General features: G+C 35.6%; 2 protein-coding genes across 4 annotated transcripts in view; both read left to right on the forward strand.

Moving 5' to 3' along the window:
* LOC130805006 (putative pentatricopeptide repeat-containing protein At3g47840) overlaps window positions 1-14,997 on the forward strand; it is a 15,993-nt gene extending 996 nt beyond the window's left edge. The window contains exons 2-7 of one of the 3 annotated variants that reach the window (XM_057669606.1): window positions 411-1,839; window positions 8,748-11,032; window positions 11,119-11,216; window positions 11,984-13,123; window positions 14,032-14,222; window positions 14,421-14,997. In XM_057669606.1, coding sequence (XP_057525589.1) covers window positions 8,932-10,947 — 2,016 coding nt within the window. In that variant the 5' untranslated portion in view covers window positions 411-1,839; window positions 8,748-8,931 and the 3' untranslated portion in view covers window positions 10,948-11,032; window positions 11,119-11,216; window positions 11,984-13,123; window positions 14,032-14,222; window positions 14,421-14,997. The remainder of the gene's footprint in view (window positions 1-410; window positions 1,840-8,747; window positions 11,033-11,118; window positions 11,217-11,983; window positions 13,124-14,031; window positions 14,223-14,420) is intronic. The other 2 variants (XM_057669605.1, XM_057669607.1) reach the window with 2 other exon arrangements.
* LOC130805579 (auxin response factor 6-like) lies at window positions 10,958-14,625 on the forward strand. The gene is made up of 6 exons (XM_057670360.1): window positions 10,958-11,032; window positions 11,119-11,195; window positions 12,034-12,891; window positions 12,997-13,123; window positions 14,032-14,222; window positions 14,421-14,625. Exons 1-6 carry the CDS (start codon window positions 10,958-10,960, stop codon window positions 14,623-14,625), a joined length of 1,533 nt encoding a protein of 510 aa, XP_057526343.1.
* Window positions 14,998-20,000: the final 5,003 nt, after the last annotated feature.

The raw sequence follows: 20,000 nt of genomic DNA on the forward strand, positions 1-20,000 counted from the left end.
TTGTAGACTTGCGGTGATGCTCGATTGTAGTCTTTCTAGCTCTGGAGAAAGTAGCGAAAGATGTCGCGATCCGACCGCTTTAAGAATTGTCATCATGTCATATTAGTGTTATATTTAACATTGTGAGACTTAAGTGTGAATGGTTGTTTTATTTTAAGATAATGTGAATCGTTATAACTCAAAGTTAAATGATGTAAGGAAACAGTTCACATAATCCTTTTATTCTGTTGTTGATAGAAAGACTTGTGTTATTGTCAAATCAACGATTATAATTGGTGTTGAATGAGTTGGGTACGTGCTAGAAATAATTGAAAACTTATCGTGAATGGATGATAGTGGTTACTTTGGCTTTTAGCTGGTGTGACAAAGTAGATAAGTGGACTTATTAGTTCTACTCCTAACTTATATAGGCGCTCAATTCATAAGAGGTTCAATTCATAAGAGGAAGGTAGAACTTTAGTTGGGTGACTTTTGTGACTTGTGGTCGTGCAGCGAAGCTTACAGGTACGTACACGCAGTAACGAACCCTTATGTACAATTTTCTTTAAGACATTACTGTTTATTGTGATAATATGCATTGTATCGAAACTATGAGGTACTGGTGAATACACTTTATATGAAGAGCTATTGACTATGAAGTCCTTGCGCTTAGAATAGTTATAGAGAATGAGAGTGTTAGTAGGAGGTGGGGACCACCCCCTTATTTATTTAAGAATTGGATTATGCCTTACTTGGAGTTAGAATGACTCCTTTATAGGTGAATTTCATATTTTGTTGAGTGGCTCAGTGGGTTTTAGCGTTCTGCTATCCCAGGGCGTTCATTAATAGTCGAAAGCGGGAGTTATTCCCATTTGATAAAGTATTAGATTGTGATTAGTTGGCGTGATTCAACTAGATTATGTCCGGTTGATTTAGTAGTCCCCTAGGTGAGATCCGACGGAATCACCGTAAGGGGGGGTATGAGCATGCTTTTATCATTGGGTGCCGGATGACCGATACCGCCCCTTGACCGAGGTGTTACCATGCGGGCCTTGCAAACCCTAATATGGTGGCCTCTTCACTGGTTTAGTACCCCAGTGTGTTAGTTTTTCTGAAGGTAGGACCCGAGAGGGTTAGCTGGAGGGGGCATGAGCTCATACTATGCCATGGGCGCCGAATGGCCGATAACGCCCTTGGCCGTGTCACTATGCCATGAAGTGGAGAAAAGATCCACAAATAGAATGTTACTCATCGATAGAAAGTTTATTCATTCATAGAAAGCTTACACATTGATAGAACGTTTACTCATTGATAGAAAATCTATTCAATGATAGAGTAGTTTATGCTAGTGAGAAGTGCGCCTAAGTTAAGTTACCTCAAGGGAGTTAACAGTCCCAAAGATGGACTGTAATCACACTTAGTCTAAGAAAGACAAGCTCTATAAGGTCATGTGTTAGGTAGTCTGTTATTGCTTTGTCTGAGTTGATACTACGCGTGTTTTGCAAGAGTTTATGTTTTGAGAAGAGGAGTGCGAAGACCTGTATTCTACCCCAACAGCACATGGTTCGGGTTGGAAAGAGCGTAATGAGATTAAGAAGTATAAGTAGCCGATAAACGGTTACTATCTGTGCTTTTGTCTTATGAAATCATCTTATGTTGTTGTATAATATAATGTTATCTAGTAGTTGGCCTTATTATTTGTGATGCTAGTTACTGACGTGTACATGTTTGTGTTTATGTTTGATTGTTGATGACTTTCTTTAATTGTCCTACTATGACACATTGACCTTTGGTCTAATGTCGAGTAGCAGGAGGATCATAGACAGACATAGCAGGTATTGGAGTTTCTTTTGCATTGAGGTGAGTGATTAGGGCGAAGCATAACCTGTATCATACCGTTATCTTTCGATTTTGTAGCTCTTGTTTATCTTTTGTAAACTTTGGTTGTATATGTTCTATTATGAGGCCTCGTGTCCTCCCTTGTATATTTGTATTTCCGCTGCGTAGTTTATAACTTTGTATGGTTTAAAGGAGTTAAGTCATTTTAAAACGCAAGCGTTGACACTGGAACCACGATCCATGCTTGGCATGTTGATTTGAGAAACCGACGACGAATCATTCCGCCGTGATATAGTTTTGATTGGCCGTTGATGCCTTTACTTTATTAGATTCTAAATAACTTTTTTTTTTCTACAAAGGCGCACAATTTTAGGGCAGATGTTGCCGAAATTTCCACTCACCTTTTTAAAGTTGATATTTAACATTTATCCAAATTCTTTTCCTTTTCTTTTATGTAACACCCGAATTTTCTCCCGTCCTTTACGGTTTTGGTTTTGTATAAGGGGTCGGAAATTCAAGGGTGCTGTAGGTGGTTATCAGAGCCAGTGGTTCCTATCTTCAACGCCTTGTGTTTTCAGTTCCGTTGAGAAATTTCTTGAAGTTAGAAGTTATTTGTGATATTTTGGGTAGATATGGGATAGGTGCATATTGCATATTCATGCATAATGATTATCATTGCACGTGCATAGATAAATATATAGTTTATTTAGTTTAGCTTGTTATAAGACTCATTCTCATGTGTGTTATTATAATTAAAATTTATGATTGTGGTTTGAATGATGATATGATTTTACAAATTAGTAGAGTTGATTTATGTATTATCGAGTATTAATGACAATTATTACGTATCTTAGGCAATTCATGAGTTGCGTAATAGGTATTAATTACGAAAAACAAAGTATGAATAATGGAATGATAGAGAAGCTGGTTGCATCTGGTATTTCCTCTTGACGGTGAGGATAGCTTAAACTTTGGTCTTATGTGCATGAATGTTCGTTCATGTGAATAGGTATCCATAAAGCTTTATAAGTTTTGATATGATAATATAAAAAGATTTTCACTCTTTAATTATGTGATTAAACATTTTCATGAGTCCGGTGCATGCATTCATTATAGTATATGAAGTGATGATCAAAGTCCTTTTGAATATGATTAATAACTGTGCAAATTTGTGCAAATTGGATTGTGAGTGATTTAAACAAGAATAAGTATGTGGAACTAATATGATAGGAGGTTGACATGATTGTAAATGAAGTTGATTGGTTGGATAATTGATAAGATGACCTGTAAATAAAGTCTTGATCATAAATTAAGGATAATATTATGGTTTTTGAAATCATGTTGGTGTTTTATGTAAATAAAATGGTAATAATTTTATTCATGTTGTTGAAATTGGTAATAAAATATTTACACCTTGGAGTAGAGTAAATTGGAGACTATTGGTTATTGTCTTAGATCATTGACGATATACGAATAACTATGGATCTAAATGGTATTATGTATGATTATTAATGTTGATGGAGTATGTTAGAATATGAAAATCGAAAGTTGTTGACGCAGAATTGATAGTAGAAAATCAGACAAGTAATTCGAGTGGTTTGAACTTGTCCTTTTATTTTGTTTTGTTTGTGATGGTTCTTAATATGTCTTGTTCTAAGTTTTTAAGCATATGTACAAAGTTATTATGCATTCAAGCTATGAAAGATCAATTAGAAGTGCACCGTCCATTAAATTATCAGAGACTCTGAACTAATTCCTAGATGATTTGACTAAGTTATCATGAAATTAAAATATCACATGCTTAAAAGCGTTTATAACACATTGGATTGGTTCAGTAATAATTCGAGGTTATTTGTTATGTAAGAAGTTTTAGACAGATATTTCAAGTGTATTGCTACCAAATTGTCCAATTTGGTTTTGATCTATTTATCTTGCTAAATTGGTTCTAAAATGTGTTTTCACCCCTCTAGTAAGTCTAAATTGGTTTACAAAGACTTTTCCATTGATTGCTCAATGAAATCGATTTCTTATATGTATATTAGTATCATTGCTGTGAACGTATAATTATTAACTACAGTAACTTGTTAAAATGTGCTATATATAATGGGATTATATACTTGAAACATGCATTATGTTCTGAGTTATTAATTTGATCTGTTAAGTACTACAAGTCATTTGTGATAGAAAATTCTAAGATAAGAGCTTAAATTAATTATTATGGCCTACTAATTGAGTGCTTATCATGTTCATATTTTAAGCAAGGTTATCGATGGACTCCTCAAGTTATTCAATTTTATCATACGTTATGGATTTATACTAGTACGTTTTGGAAAATAAATTTTGTAAATAATATATTGTAGTTTATAGATTTAGTAGAGTTGTCAGGAAATTCTGTGATGATCATTGAGAATATACAAATTTTCGCTTGTAGGATAGAAGAGAAGTCATAACTTATAGATGCAATGCCACTCATGAACTTGAGATTTTATTAAGTACCATATTCTTGTATACATATTGAATATAGAAGTTTGGACATTAGTGAACGTTGCATTAGAGGATGTAACGTTGTGAACTTAGGTTATAATAATGGTATGGTTTATATATTACAAGGATGGATTTCATGTTCATGATTTTGGATATTATGATTCGAGGTTATTCGACAAAGTCATTTAGTAATATTGTGAATACTGTATAAGTGATTTTAGTGGGTACATGGTAAAGTTTAGTAGTATTGGAGATATATTAAGTGAAGAGTTGTGCACGATATATGTATCAAGACTTAGCGGAAAAGGAAACTTTATAAATAGTTTAAGATAACAATTCTAAGGGTTTGTGTGTAGAAAGTTTAAGGAAGAATCCAAAGCTAAAAATTGATTGTGGTATAAAGGTTGATTAATGTATAACATCATTGTATTGTGTAGGTAATGAGTGTAATACGAATTAAGTTACCTAAAAGTTGTGAAAATTATGATCGAAGTTTTACAAGATTTTATATTGAATTCAACAATTAACTTACTTATATCAATGGATGATTTCCAATTGACGACTTGAGGATGATATTAGGCATATATAAGGTAGATTGTTTACAATTAGTGCATTGGATGAAAAAGATTTTCGATTTGTACCCCAAACTTTTTTAGCCTTATTACGTGTGGATGTCATTTTTTTAGGCATTTGGAATCTTAGGAAAAGTATGAAAATAAAGGAATAAGTTAAGGGGTTACTAAAAGGGAATTTATGCTTGTCAAAAGGAGATATTGTAGGTTTATCAAATGGTAAAAGTTAAATACAACTTTTCTATAACCCTGTGGATGAGAGTAATTTTGTGATATACCTGATAATTCATTTACGTAGCATAGGTTTGTTATGCTTCAAGGTGTTATGTAGTGACATAGATTTATTGAAGAGTTTTCGTTTATAGTTCAAGGTTATATTCGGTATCTTAGGATTGTCTTACTAAAGGGTTTATGTTGAAATAAAAAAATAAGGAGCAAGAAATATCATTTATTGAGGTTGGTAAAAGAAACAACTTTATGATTTGAGTTATAGTTGATTGTTTGACCAAGTCAGTTTGCTTTATTTCAATGAGGTATACATGGAACAAACAACAACTGGCATGAGTATACTGACACCATGTAGTGAGACACCATAAAGTGCCTCAATACAAAGTTTCAAACAGAGATGCTAGGTTCTTGTCTAATTTTTGGCAGAAATTACGGGATTTCTTGAAACTAATTTGAGAATGAGTACAACTTCTCACCTTGTGCTATGGATAGACAGATTAAGCGGACCATTCAAACACTTGAGGATATGTTACGAGCTTGCGCTTTAGATTTTAAAGTTTCTTAGGATGATAAGTTGGAACTGATTAAGTTTCATATAATAATAGCTGTCATTCTAGTATATGGATCACACCTTTTGAATCATTGTATGGTTGTAGTTATCGTAGCCCGGTATCTAGGGACGATAGTTCAGATGTTTTGGCCTTGGGAACACCATTGATTTAGGACATGATTGAATAGGTGAAATTGATACGTAAGAAAATGAGAGCTCCCCACGATAGGCAAAGAGCAATGCAAATTAGCGACGTTGACCTATTGAGTTCCAAGTCGGGAAGAAGGTGTTCCTTTGAGTTTCACCAACGAGAGGAGTGATGAGATTTGGGAAGAATGGTAAATTTAGTCTGAGGTTTATTGGACCTTATGTGTAATACCCCAAATTTAGCTTGAAAAAGGATTGATAGGCTACTCATATCAACAAGGTGCATCTTCTTTTCATGGGAGCCCATTTGTTAAGAACTCCACAGTTAAGCGTGCTTGGTGGGAAGCAATCTTAGGATGGGTGATCTCTTGAGAAGTTTTCCCAGGCGCGCACGAGTGAGGCCAAAGTGCGTTGGAAAGGCTTGTGTTGGTCTGTGAGGCGAGTCTACAGTCTCCATGAGTAGTCACCAGCGATCCGAGGGGCCGGGGTGTTACATTATGAGAGTCTTAAACGCGTACGTGAAGTAGCTTATCGCCTTGTTTCATCAACCTCCATGGGGCGAGTACATGATATGTTTCACGTATCTCAGCCGAGAGAATACATGAGAGACGACTCACACATGCTTCAGCCCAGAGAGTTTACCCTTGATAGCACCTTACAATATGAGGAGACACCTATTCAGATCTTAGATAGGAAGACGCATGATAGTCGTTGATAGTGTAGCACTTGTAAAGGTGATACGGTCTAACCATGTTACCGAGGAAGGCGCATGGAGGAAAAGGATGCTATGAAACACGATTGTATTCCTTGGTTATTTACTCAGGTATTATTATTGAAGAATCAATAAGGGTGGTAGAATACTTTAGAAGGGATGGGGTTGAATAGAGTATGACATCTTTTCTCTGATAACAAGTCAAGTCTTAATTTAGGCAGTCAGGACCTTGAAACTAAAATTAGAAGTTACTTTTGTGGAATGAGTTTGGGACTTGTTTTGAGGAAAAGATAAAAAAAAGTAAAGGTGCAAGAGTAAAACACAATGATGTATAGAGTTCAGTCCTCTAATTGGATCTCATCTCTACCCTTGAGCTTTTCCCGAGCTCGCAAGAATCGGGTAAATAGTCTTTATTTACTTTCACCTAGAGTTCTAGATACAAGCTTTAGAAAAATGTCACTTATCTTCTAACAACTCCTTGTAGCCACAATGTTACCAAACTAGAACCTCTAATCCTAGTGAACTAAAAATATTTCTTTTCCAATTTTTCTTTCTTACAATGAATAAGAAGCTTACTACTTAAGAACATAAATTACTCTTAAATATTACAAGGCAACCTAATGAAGGTATTCTTAAGTGTAGAGCTTGAGTGTAATTCTTTGTATTGGATTCTTTGAAAACTTCAAAGAGTTTTGCAATGTGTTGTTTACTGATGTGCATTGGTGTCTTCGTATATTGATTGGTTAGTTTCTTTCATATGCTTTATTTTTCAGATTAAATAACCATTTGAAGCTTTGAATCCTTAACGGTAACTTGCCTTAATTGGATCAGTCGAGTCCTTGAAATGAGATACCGTATCTTTGTATCCAAGGAAACTTTCCCACAAAAACTTTGTAGCATAATAACATGTATAGCAACGTTAGACACCATTTTAGCTCACCTAAAGTAGCACAAAAACAAGGGACTTATGGTTATCAACGAAAATTCCTAGAAATCATTAAAAGGAAGAAAATAAAATAGAAACATAATGAAACCTGAATTTTTTAAGAAGGATTTTATCAAACTCAAGAACCCAGATTTTTTAGGGAAAAAAATCAATAACAAGACAAATAAATTAGCTTCAATTTGAGGGTTAGTGAGACAAAAGGAAATGATGGAGATGAATAGATTATGCAGCACAAGGGAAGGAAGTAGCTTAAAATAAGGGATTTTGTTTCATGCATATTTGGAAGTTGAAAACCAACTCGTAAGTGTGACCTTTTGGAATTTATTAGGGGTAAATGTGACAATTTAATGAGTATTTTAATGCTAAATAAGGTAATGTTGCGAGTATTGTGAAACAGAGGAATAAAGAAAGTATTTAGTTATTTTTTTACCAAAAGGGTAATATAATATAAAACATCGAAAAATGAGAAATATTGCAAGTAATTTGGAATTGGAGAAGTATTTCTTCCCAATCATGTGTGATTTTTTCTTGAGGAAAAATCTACTTTTAGGCCCCGCTTGGATTGAGGGTAAATATTTAAGGGGCAAATAAAAGTCAAAATAAGAAAACAAAGTTAGTTAGATAGAAGATAAAAGGAATTAGATTGTTAGAAAGTAATGAAAAATGTATATAATAACAATTATTTCCTCCCTTTTGGGAGGATAAATTTACCTTAAGGGAGGGTGGGGGAAATCTTTTCTCCAAATTAGGATATCATCCTTCTTTTCGTTCATGTTTTTTAGTTTACTTTCATTCTATCTCTTTTAGAATTATTTCAATTACTTCATTTGCATCTATACTTACCCTTATTTCATTAGTTTGACTTATTTTTACTCCCTTAAATATTTACACGCAATCCAAGCGAGCCCTTATCAAAGGTGATCAAGAAGTGAAAAGCAATATAGGAAGCAGCTGGTCTCCTGAGAGACTGCCTTAATGTTTACTTATTGTTCTTTAATGCCTACTTTCATTATCCTTAATACCTACTTACAATTTCCTTAATGCCCACCGAAAAAGTACTTATAATGTTTACTTACAATATTCTTAATGTCTACGGAGAAACTTAGCCTACTAGCTTACTTACCATATCCTTGATGTCTACTTACAGTATCTTTAATGCCTACGTACAATATACTTAATGCCCACCGAGTAAGTACTTAAGTACTTACAATTTTTAATACCTACTTACAGTATTCTTGATGCTTACCGAAAAACTTATTCTAAATATTTCCTTTTTGGCTTTATGTATAGGAAGTACTCCTGTGAGTCCTGTCCTTCGTGCTCCATTCGTTAAAATTTGTTCTGCTATCCTTTTCCCGCCATCTTCAATGTCATAGCTCCATTTTCATCAAGCTCAAACAACTCAGTTTTATTCATGTTTTCCGTCGCTCAACAAGAATTTTCCTTAAACAATCATCATAGTTAGTTGGTGTCTATGACTTTACTTACAAGATCCCATGTCAGGAGATTCTTTACTGGTTTAGCTAAAATTTCCACCGATTTTCCCTGGTCTTCAGTTATCATATGGGAGAAGAACCCATTAAAACCACCAACCCAAGTTTCACATTTGTGGGAAGTTAATGCCCAAATCAAAAACCTTGTGGGTGTTGGTCATTTTGAAGCTGCACGGAAACTATTCGATGAAATGCCCCAGAGAGATGTGATTTCTTGGACTAATATAATTTCTGGGTATGTCAAGGCCTCAAACTACGATGAAGCGTTGCATTTGTTTTCCAGAATGTGCGTCGAACCATGTATTAGTTTGGATCCCTTTGTACTAAGTATAGTATTTAAAGCTTGTGGACTTAATAATAGTTTATTTTTTGGGAAAATTTTGCAAGGGATTTGTGTTAAGAATGGTCTTGTTAAATCTGTGTTTGTGGGAAGTGCACTTGTAGACATGTACGCTAAATGTGGTGATATTTCGGGTAGTTGTTTGGTGTTTGATGAGATGCCGGAGAAGAACGTAGTTTCATGGACGGCCATCATAACTGGTTTGGTGAAGACTGGACATTGCAAAGAAGGGTTAATGTATTTTTCTGAAATGTGGAGCTCTGGTTTACATTGTGATACATATAGTTTCGCCATTGCATTGAAGGCTTGTGCTGATTTATTTCATCTAAAATGCGGTAAGGAAATACATACACAGGCAATTAAAAAGGGTTTTGTTTCGAGCTCTTATGTGGCGAACACTATAGCTACCATGTACAATAAATGTGGGAAGCTGGATTATGGGATGTACTTATTTGGAATAATGAGAACCCCTGATGTGGTGGGATGGACCTCACTGATTACTTCCTATGTACAGATGGGTAAAGAAGATATTGCAGTCCAACAGTTCTTGAGATTGAGAGGTTCAGAAGTGAAGCCTAATGAATACACATTTGCAGCAGTTATTACTGCTTGTGCCCATCTTAATAAACCCATCTGGGGTGAACAATTGCATGCTCATGTCATTAGTGTTGGTTCTATAGATGCGTTATCAGTCGCCAATTCCGTCATGACATTGTATTCAAGGTGTGGTAAATTGAAGTCAGCATCTTTGATTTTTCAGTCGATGGCTACAAAAGATATTGTTTCATGGAGCAGCATAATTACAGGATATTCTCAAGCTGGATATGGCAAGGAAGCGTTCGATTATTTTTCTAGGATGAGAAGGGAAGGGCCAAAACCTACTGAATTTGCTTTTTCTAGTCTGCTTAGTGTTTCTGGAAGTATGGCGATTCTAGAGCAGGGTAGGCAACTGCATGCTTTTATTATGAAAGTTGGATTAGGACATACATCTTTGGTACAAAGTGCGCTGATCACTATGTATTCAAAATGTGGAAGCATAAGTGATGCTTCACAAATTTACAGTGGTGCAAGAAAGGATGATGTCGTTTCTTGGACGTCCATGGTAAATGGATTCGCTGAACATGGAGACAGTTTAAAAGCTTTAGAATTGTTCGATAAAATGCTGCAAGATGGTTTGAAGCCAGATGGTGTGACATTCGTCGGAGTCCTTTCTGCTTGTAGCCATGTGGGACTTGTAGATTTGGGTTATCATTATTTCAATTCAATGACCCAGAAGTTTCAGATCAGCCCCTATAGAGAACATTACGGATGCATGATTGACCTCTTATGCAGAGCTGGAAGGCTAACAGAAGCTGAGGCTATGATAAACTTCATGCCATATGAAGTAGATGAGGTTATCTGGACAACCTTATTGAGGGCATGTAGAATTCATGGTGATGTTGAGCGAGGCAGACGTGCTGCTGAAAGGATTCTTGCGAACAATCCCCATTGCGCAGGAACACTGACATCCTTAGCTAGCATTTACTGTGCTAAAGGGAAGTGGAAAGAGGCAGCGGATATTAGAAAATTAATGAGATTCAAAGGAGTCGTAAAAAAGGTAGGAGCTTCATGGATTAAGGTTAAGAATGAGGTTTCAACATTTGTTTCTGGGGATTAATCACATCCCCATGGTGACTATATCTACAATTAGCAGTCAATCCAAGGAAAGAGTTTGTGTTTATCTTTTTGGATGCAGTCATTGGGTAAGTTACTATATGTATGTTTTGTTTTATAACCATTTCTTTATTTATTGTAAAGTAATATTGACAAATCTTTATTTTATATATAGTTTGCACTTGCTAGATATCTTGAACACGATGCAGATGGATCGTCACAGGTGGATTTAAAGAATGAGATTATAACTGGGTGGAAGATATGATGCACACGGTATAGTATGCTTTTATTTTTTGTAGTATGTATTTTATGATGAGTGGTGTGATTTGTGTAGTCAATAGGACTTTAATTTATAGTTTTGGTGGTTATAATAAATTGAGTAGGTGTTTTTCATGATAAGTTATTTTTATATAGTTGGTATATGTTTTTCTGATAATTTTCAGCAGGTGTTTTTTTATTATATAATATAGGTGTTTCACAATGATGTAGTAGGTTTATATAAATCGATTAACTTGCAAAATACACTCTTTAAGCTCAACACTTTTGCAAATTACAGCCTTAATGTTTATTTTTTGCGAATTTCAGCCACCAAAGTATCAAACATTGCAGGTCCAGGCCAAAGCACAGAATTTCGACCATTTTTGTGGTCGAAATTTTAGGTTAAGTGGTCGGAGTTCTGTGTTTTTGGCTTGAACCTGTAAACTTTAATACTTTGGTGGCTGTAATTCGCAAAAAAAAACATTGAGGCTATAATTCGCAAAAGTGCTAAACTTCATAGCTGTAATTCACAAATTTTTTATTATACAACTAGTGTTTACAGGTTATAAAGTAGGAGTTCATATTGTTGTAGTAGCTCTTTTAAGTATATAAAATAGGTAAATGTATAGCTTTTTGTGTGATTTAATATGTTTATAAAGTAAGTCCTTTTATTTTTTAAAGTTATATATTATATACTTAATTTTGTACTTATGAAACTAATCTGTCTCATGCTCTTGTTTGTACATTTTTGCCTACTTACTTTTGTTTTATCCTTTTATCAGTTTTGAAGGATGGAGACATAGGCCTTAACTCTCCATTTATGTGGCTACAGAGAGGTTGGAGATCGCTGTATGTCATCGTTAAATTTTCAAGGTTATGGATTTAATCCCTGGATGCAGCCAAGGCTAGACCCTACAGTGCTGGGTCTACAACCTGATATATTTCAAACAATGGCGTCTTCTGCTATACAAGATCCTCGGGGTTTGGAGAAACGTCCCAACCAATCTCTTCCGCAGTTCCAGCCAAATCAGAATGTGTCTTACCAGCAATCATCTCTAATTCAAAATCAATTTTTACAGCAAGTTCAGTCACAGCAAACCTTAGCACGGAGCTTTCAAGAAAGCCAAACAGTGGCTCAAAATCAAGTCCACGGTCAGCTCTTGCAGCAGCAAATGCAAAATTTCCGTCAATATGATGGTCAGCAGTCGCAACAGCAGCAACTTCCTCAATTTGAACAGCTACGCAATCAATTTTCCGATCAACAGAAAATCCCAAAGGTTATCAACAAGACTCATTCTTTTGGGTCATCCACTCAGTCCTTACCTACATCCTTGGAAACTATATCTTCTGCGTGCCCACAACAACTGTTTTCGAACTCTATCATGAATTCTTTGACTCCAGCTGACATTTCTCTGATGCAAAGTCTGTTAAATTCGTTCTCGCAAGATGGTGGATCTCGTCAAGTCACTTTACCTGACTCTAATCCTTTGGTATCTTCATCTCCCATACTTTCAAAGCGAGTTGCAGTCGACCCTCAGCTTTCTCCCAGTACCGCTTCATGTCCTCTGCCTCAAGTAGAAGACTTGGGTGGATCACAAACTAGGCTCTCTGAACTCTCTTCTTTGTTGCCACCTTTGCCCACTAAGGAGTTCTTAATATACCATGGCATTGGTGATTCACAGAACAATCTGTTATTTGGAGTGAATGTTTAGCAGAATGAGCCGATAAACCTCAGAAGTAGTAACAATGAGACTAACTCATTTTCCATACCATTTGCTTGTTCCGATTTTCCTAGTGCTGCAGGGACTGAATTTCCACCTGCTTTGGAGATTATGACTACTAGCTGTGTTGATGAAGCAGGATTCTTGCGGCCAACGGAAAATGATGGTCAAGCAAACCTACCTAGTGGAACCTTTATAAAGGTGAGTATTCTGTTCTTTAGATGTAGTTAACTCTTGTGTGCTAATTTTTTTATTTATTTTATTTTTTTTTTGTAATATAGATTCTGTTGATGGAAAGGCAACTTCTTTGTGGTTTACTAGAAAGAGATAGTACATGCAATAAGCAAATATAGTTTGATTGTCATTTAATTTTCTTTCTTTTCTCCACATCAGTACTTGTGATCGTTTTACTAAATAAGGCACTTAAAAACGTTTTTGGCTCTGTTGGTAATGGTTTTGAGCTTCAAGCCCAGGAACTACTTTTCATAATTAGAACCCCATTAATTGTTATGTAATAGATTGGTGATCAAAATAGAATGTGTTGGAAATTCAAAAGTTGAGGACTGAGGGATAGTAAAAGGTGCATATAAAAAGTAGGAGGACTTGTGTACGTATTTGAAAGATGAGAATTGATATGCTGGTTGGGTTGTGGAACATATGTATTATGTAGTTGATGAAGAAAGGAAGAATAATATATCACTTTAGAACTTTTGAATCTGAGTTTTTCAATTTAGAGTGCCCATGGTCAAACTCAACTGGATTTGACCTAATGAAAGAAGATAAAATCTACCATATGCCATGGAGCAGCAACAGATTGTTTGGGACGGAGTGAGCAGGATCGCGTTTATATGTGGCCAATTCGAGTAAACTTATTTAATCCTACTGTGAATTCAAAAAATATGAGGACCAGTTTTTTGATGGAATGTTGGGGGTTTGAATTCTATTAAAATGGAGATAATTGTGCAGAGTAATTTGTGAAGTTTAAGTTAGAGACGAGCTACGTATCTGCTTTCTTAGATTGTTAGGAATAGGCTTTAAAAGTGCTTTCATATAGCTGCAATCATCTTGTTTATCATCTACTCGGAAATTACTAAGTTCTCGTGTGACAGGTCCACAAATCAGGGTCCCTCGGGCGTTCACTGGATATATCCAAATTTAGCAGGTATCCGGAGCTGCGCAGTGAACTTGCTCAAATGTTTGGTCTAGAAGGCCAACTGGAGGACCCCCTGAGATCAGGCTGGCAGCTTGTATTTGTTGACCGTGAGGATGATGTTCTCCTGCTTGGTGATGATCCTTGGCAGTAAGTTCTTCAACTTCGTTTATTAAGTTCTTTTAGAGCTTGAGAATTCATTATTGATGAACAGACTTTTTTGGCTGTATTGTTGGGCTCATCCTATGTTATTTTATGAACATGCATAGGCTCATACAATTAGTTATTATCGAAGTCATTCTAGATAAAAATTTGATCTCTTGAACTAAATATTACAAATCCTTGCAGCGAATTTGTTAACAATGTGTGGTACATCAAGATCCTATCCCCTCAAGAAGTACAGCAGATGGGTATAGAGGGTTGTGATCTTCGGCATGCTATGTCAAGGCCCAAACATCAAAACAATTTCAATAGCTGTGATGAATACTCAATTCAACAGAACTTGAGACATAATAGCAATGGGATGGCATCTTTAACCTCTCTTGATTACTAATGACAGGATGCGCCGCCCAATTGCTGAGGGTGCACCTATAACAAAAGCACCAAGCTCAGTAGGGTGGGTGGCTTACAAGCAGAGGCCTAAATTAATTTGTATCTTCACCCTTAGCTCTGAACTTCGTGTTTCATTCTCCAGGCGAGCTTTTATGAAATCGAATTGAACATTGAGCAGCTAAGTTTAAGGTTATAGCGCATAATGCGAGCAGCAGAACCCTGTAAATTAATCTGTGTGGCATCCCCTGAACTACTGTGGGGTGAGGTCACATGACTTGACTTCCTATAAGTAGGGCAATATTCTGCAGATGTAACAACTCGAACAATTCCATCATCATTGTATTATTATTGTTGTGGCTAGCATTGTTTACTATTTTAAGCTCAATTGATATCTGCAGGTGTTTATTAGCAGAGAAGTGTCTGCTCCATTAACAACACTTGCTAGTTGCGAATAGTGTATCAAGAGTTCACATTTTATGAGCTTGAAATCTTCTCCAATTGATCTACGGTTGTGTTGTTTGATCTTGCTCCGTCTTTTTTTTCATCCTTCCCATCTGTTGCAGAGAGAGAAGGTTCTTGGAAGAGACAGAAAACGTTAACATAAAACCCATGTCACATTTAGGTATACATTAAGGATTGACTTCACCATACATAGTCCGGGTAAATATTAATATGTTGCACACTTTCAATATCACACCACATGTATTGAAGAAGTTTTATGTGAAAGTCATCTTTATATGAAAACTGTGAGAACTAATCTGTATGACAAAAAAGTATTACTTTTTTACTAAAAGTGTTACTTTTGGGCAAAAAAAGTGTTAGTTTGTTTTGAAAAAAATGATACTTTTAGGCAAATAAGTGCTTCTTAAGAAAAAAATTATGGAAAAAAACTCACAAAAAGGTGTTACTTTTTACATAAAATGGTGTTACTTTTTGAAAAAAACGTGTTATTTTGTATTTATATTTTTTCGCTAAAGTAACATTTTTTATTAAAAAGTACCAATTTTTTTTTTAAATAAAAATAACATTATTTTTGTCTAAAAGTAACACCTTTTCTCTGAAAAAATAACACATTTTTATCGGAGAAATTGGTTCTCACGATTCTCATATAAACTTGGTTCTCACTGGAAGTTGACCCCACACGTATTACCCAACTTTAACTCTTTGTGTATCAGTGTTTTCAAAGCAGAAATATATTATTTAAATCGAAAAAGTATGTCAAACTAAAATAAGTACTTAGGTTACATCATAACTCTCAACAATAATTAGGGATGCAAACGGGGCGGGGTGGGGCGGGGCGGGGATTGGAATTCCCATCCCCATCCCCATCTGTTAATGCAATACCCATCCCCATTCCCACCCCACCACCCATCTGGGTATCCATTCCCGTCTAATACCCATTTCTCCCGCCCCACTACCCATCAAATCCCCGATTAATACCCATCTGTGCCACATATTTATATTCAATCATTTAGGCCCTAAAACCCATAATACATATCCAAACTCCAAAGTCTCAAACAAAAACACATTCAAAGTCTCAAACAAGTACATATCCAAAGTCTCAAACAAATACATATACAAAGTCTCAAACAAACATATAACCAAAGTCTCAAACAAATATACATGTCTAAAACAAAAGTATTTCAACATCAACTCAAAATCATCTAAAGTAAATCAATCCAAAATAATCTCATCACTATCAAATTCCATTTCGCATTCTTCTTCCAACTCTCCAACAATTTTAGCAAAATCCTTGTCCTTGAATTCTCCACAATCTGCAAAATACAAATCTTTTTATAACCAAAATTTATCAATGCATAAAAATTACACAATATTGATAGGATTAATGCTTACTTTTGAGGGCAGCCCAAATCCAATTTTGAGAACACATTAAAGCTTCAACGGCTTGAGGTAGTAGTCGACTACGATAAGGATCAAGAATAATTAGGGATGCAAATGGGGCGGGGCGGGGCAGGGATTAGAATTCCCATCCCTATCCCCATCTGCTAATACAATACCCATCCCCATCCCCGCGACGGGTATAATTTTTTTCCCTGTCCCCTCCCCGATGGGTTTGTACCTAAAACCGTCCCCGCCCCACCACCCATCTAGGTATTCATTCCCGTCTAATACCCATTTTCCCCGCCCCACCACCGTCAAATCCCCGCTTAATACCCATCTGTGCCACATATTTATATTCAATCATTTAGGCCTTAAAACCCATAATACACATCCAAACTTTAAAGTCTCAAACAAAAACACATTCAAAGTCTCAAACAATTACATATCCAAAGTCTCAAACAAACACATATCTAAAGTCTCAAAAAAACATATAACCAAAGTCTCAAACAAATATACATGTCTAAAACAAAAGTATTTCAACATCAACTCAAAATCATCTAAAGTAAATCAATCCAGAATAATCTCATCACTATCAAATTCCATTTCGCATTCTTCTTCCAACTCTCCAACAATTTTAGAAAAATCCTTGTCCTTGAATTCTCCACAATCTGCAAATACAAATCTTTTTATAACCAAAAATTTATCAATGCATAAAAATTACACAATATTGATAAGATTAATGCTTACTGTTGAGGCCAGCCCAAATCCAATTTTGAGAACACATTAAAGCTTCAACGGCTTGAGGTAGTAGTTGACTACGATAAGGATCAAGAACTCTACCACTTGTGCTAAAAGCTGATTCGGATGGAACCGTAAAAATAGGAATACTCAAAATATCCCGTGCTACTTGTTGAAGAACGGGGTATGTGCTTCCATTTGTTTTCCACCAAATTAGAATATCAAAATTATCTTCAAGTGGTATGTTAGCATTTTCCAAATACTTGTCCAAATCAGATTTTTCATAAGTTTGATTTTTGTCTCGCTCAAGAAATTGTGCAAACTCTTCCATATCAACATCATTACAAGAACTCCCACCACTTGCTAAATTAGAAGGTAGTTGCCTCTTACTTTGAGTATTCTCACTCCTAGACTCATATTCATCAACTAATCTCCTTAATAGATTGCTAATTCTACTAACCTCTCTATCATACTCATATTTATCATATATCTTTGCAAAATAAAATCGTATAAGAGCCATTTTATACCTAGGATCAAGTATAGTTGCAACTCCCATCAAACCATTCATACTATCCCAATATTTCTTATATTTCTCTAACATTACTTCCGCCATCTTCACAACATAATCATATGGAAATGAAAGCCAAGTAGATAACGCAATTTTAAGTTTGCAAATTTTAGAAAAGTAAATATTAGCCGTAGGAGTTTTTGAGGCAGAGAAATCAAGGGTAAGTTTAGCAAACACTTCCAATAACTCACATATTTTCCCAACTTTTTCCCGATCTTCAAGACTTGGTGGGTTTCTGTATAATTTATCTCGACCACTTAAAACAGCAAACACTTCCTTATAATTAATAGCAACACAAAGCATTTCATATGTTGAATTCCAACGAGTTTTACAATCAAGGGTTAATTTCCTTTTGTAACCGGAGGCTAATTGATTAGCTACACCTTCAAACTTTTGCACTCTCTTATCAGAGCCAGTCCAGAACACAACACTTTCCCTTATTCGATTAACTCTATCATACACTACATCATTTAACCCATCTTGAAAAATTAGATTAAGTATATGAGCACAGCAACGCATATGTAAGAACTCACCATCCAAAAGTAGAGAACCATATGGGAAAGAGTCCTTCACGATGTCCATCATAGCATCATTAGTCGTACAATTATCTACTGTGATAGATGCCAATCTCAAATCCAAGTTCCATGATTGAATGCATTGTTTTAATGCATCGGCAAGAACCTTGGCATTATGTAGGGCAGGGACATAAAGAAACCTAGTCAAAAAAAATAATTGCATCAGAAGTAAATAGGTAAGTAAAGTATGTTAGCACAAGTACAATTAGTAGTTGTTAGTAATACCTTATGATTCGACTTTGCAACTTCCACGCATTATTAATGAAATGTGAAGTGACTGCCATATAGCCTTTCCTTTTATTACTTGCAGTCCACATGTTCGTACCTTAGTAGTTAATGAAATTCGACTTTTGACTTTTCTCAACAAAGCTAGAATATTGTCCTTCTCATACTCATATCTCTTCATTATATCCTTCCTAGTAGTGGTACGACACCGTACTTTAAAACCAGGTTGGAAAGTCTTAGAGTATTTCCTGAAGCTATAGTGCTCAACCATGCTAATGGGGTACTCATGCAATATAATCATTTCGGCCAAGTCCTTTCTTCCATCTTCTTGACGGATTTCATAAGGAGCCAAAGTCAAAGAATCACTACTATCATTCACGTTATGTTGTGTACCGAATAATCTTGTTTGCCGAAGATCTTGACATATTCGCTTTCGACAACTTTTAATGTGGTCCTTCAAATGAGAAGTTCTCGCCTTTGCACCGGCGGAAAGTAGCTTATTGCAATGATTGCACTCCGCCTTCTCTACCCCACCAACTCTCTTTCTCTCGAAATCAGTTAAAGTAAAATACAATTATGTCACCATTAAAGAAATAATGGAATAATTGAGAAAATAAAAACTGAAATGAAAATCAAAAAATGGGAAATAAGACAGAGACGAAAGGTAGAATACAAAAAGTTCTACAACCCTAAAATAAATTGTTCTTTGATGCTTACCTGTTGATGACCATGTGCAACAAGGAAAATAAAGCATCAAATCTGAAGAAGATCTTGAGAAGAAGAAGAACGGTGATGAACTGAAAGAAACTTACCCAATTAAAAACGGTGAAGAAGAAGAATGTCAGTGGTCTGGATTTTTGTCGATGTCTCAACGTGAATGGTGAAGAAGAAGCAAGACGACGGCAGCAAGATTGAAGAAGATGGGAGTCTGTTTCAAGAAGAAGATGATTGCAGCAGTGAAGAAGAAGCAAATGACGGCCAGCAAGAATGAAGACGCGATTTCCAAAGGCCCAAAGTAGATTTAGGGTTTTGAAATATTTTTTTTTTAAAAATATAAACCGGGGTTTTTAAAATTTTTTAAAAAATTTGAAAATAAATCCAAGGTTTCCAGAAATTTGAAAAATTTTTTTTTGAAAATAAAATTAGGCTTTCCCAAAATTTGTACATTTCTTGAGGGGGGCGGGGATGGGGCGGGTATCACCTAAAACCCATCCCCGCGGTGGGTATGAATTTTATACCCGTACCCGCCCCATGACCCATCAAACCGGGACACATCCCCGCCCCATCAAGTCTCCTATTAGACCCGCCCGCCTGCATCCCTAACAATAATTAGATTTTATAAAGATGATAATCATCATATTCATGATCATCATGATATCATTCTTCAAAAAAAAATGCTAGTTTAATCATTGCTTAAATTATTCATTA

The sequence above is a fragment of the Amaranthus tricolor genome, chromosome 2 (genome assembly GCF_026212465.1).
Source record: "Amaranthus tricolor cultivar Red isolate AtriRed21 chromosome 2, ASM2621246v1, whole genome shotgun sequence".
NCBI lineage: Eukaryota > Viridiplantae > Streptophyta > Magnoliopsida > Caryophyllales > Amaranthaceae > Amaranthus > Amaranthus tricolor.